General features: G+C 41.5%; 1 protein-coding gene across 1 annotated transcript in view; it reads right to left on the bottom strand.

Moving 5' to 3' along the window:
- LOC106816543 overlaps positions 1-1,529 on the bottom strand; it is a 34,814-nt gene that overhangs the window by 18,203 nt on the left and 15,082 nt on the right. Inside the window, exon 3 of the mRNA XM_014821168.1 lies at positions 1,094-1,176. Coding sequence (XP_014676654.1) covers positions 1,094-1,176 — 83 coding nt within the window. The remainder of the gene's footprint in view (positions 1-1,093; positions 1,177-1,529) is intronic.

Genomic DNA, 1,529 nt, shown 5'->3' with positions numbered 1-1,529 from the left:
CTATGTGCAAGTCTTTACTTCGGGAAAATCCACAATCTCTTATCTAGATTAAGAAATACTGATCTATCGCTCTCACATTAACATTGAACCAGCCGTTGGCGATGTGACGTTTGCAATGACACTCACCACCTTATGTATGAAATCATGTAAGGAATCGACTGGTTCTGCTGGTGCTATCGGTTGTTCTGCAACGTCATTATCCTCTACAAGGTTCAACCTTTCCTGCGAGTCAGCGTCGTCAATGACAATGAGGTTAGCAGCTGCCACTGCTGCGGCAACGACGTCATCGGGCGGTTCGTTATCCTAAATGCCATGGGATTACATATGGTGTCAGGGAATATTTTTCTTTTGTTTCCACATTAATTAACAACGGGGTCTCAGGGTGCAAAATTAACGGGAGTCCAGAGTCAAATACTCCCTGATTTACTGCTGGACTCCCTGATTTGACATATGCAGGAGTCCGTGTGACTCCCTGAAAATTCTGCCATACTAACTATAGTTCGTTCCAGAGCATGGCCTCGCGGAATTACCGTATTTTTTCAGCAAATGTCCAAAGAAAATTTGGCAGACGTGCAACTGCATGAATCTTCAAAATACGCACATGCGTAATTATTGTTAATATCTTTAATTTTGAACTTCAGACTCCGGACTCCCTCATTTTGCCGCAGACTCCCTCTTTTTGAGGGCAGTAGTCCGTTGGACTCGCTTGTTCAAAAGTTAATTTCTACCCCTGGGGTCTCTATTGCCTTCAGGCTTAAAAGTGACATTTTTTCTAGATTAACATCTTGAACTATCATTTTGTACTAAAAAACGGTATTAGCGTTCAATAATTGAAACGAACTTTTCCATGACATGTAAAACTTTAAAAACGACATATATAACTTAATTAGCGATTCTTGTCTATATTATAGAGGTACATAATCTGCACATTTCTAAAATAGCTAATAAGGTTTTGCTTCTCGATCGGAAAAGTAAAGATAACGATTTAGATGTTTGCAAAGTGGGCACTGCCAACCACTAAGAACTGATGCAGAATTACTAGTTATAGAGAGAATAACGTTGGAGGGAATGACAACAATATGCGTGTTCTAACCTCCACCAGGGGGCGCCCAAGGGCAGCGGTGACAGGAGCTCTTGCGTGTTGAGGATGACTGACACCTTCTTCCACAATGGCACCTGAATACAGACGTATTTTTAAAACGAGAAAACGAACAAAATTCACTGATCTGTTTGTTAGTCACTCAACAAGGTACATAAGCATAACGATAAGATATCGTACGTATATATTACTGTTGTAAATTTTTTGCAAATGCAAACAGGAGGGAGTAGCTGATCGAGAAAGGTTCAAGGACAAATACACGATGGATGGGCGTAGCACACTCACAAGCACAGGGCTTCTCATACATAAGAGGAACAGTGGCGCACCACCGTTGTCAAATTTAACATCGCCGTTGTGAAAATGTTCCTGTATATTTACCCGCCATTGTCAAAATAGTGTAAATATGCTGGTGGAGACCCCCCAGAACCCC

The sequence above is a fragment of the Priapulus caudatus genome, unplaced genomic scaffold (assembly GCF_000485595.1).
Source record: "Priapulus caudatus unplaced genomic scaffold, Priapulus_caudatus-5.0.1 Scaffold1409, whole genome shotgun sequence".
NCBI classification, from domain to species: Eukaryota; Metazoa; Priapulida; class Priapulimorpha; order Priapulimorphida; family Priapulidae; genus Priapulus; species Priapulus caudatus.
Note: the sequence above shows the minus strand (reverse complement) of the source record. Positions and strands in the feature narration are given on the sequence as shown.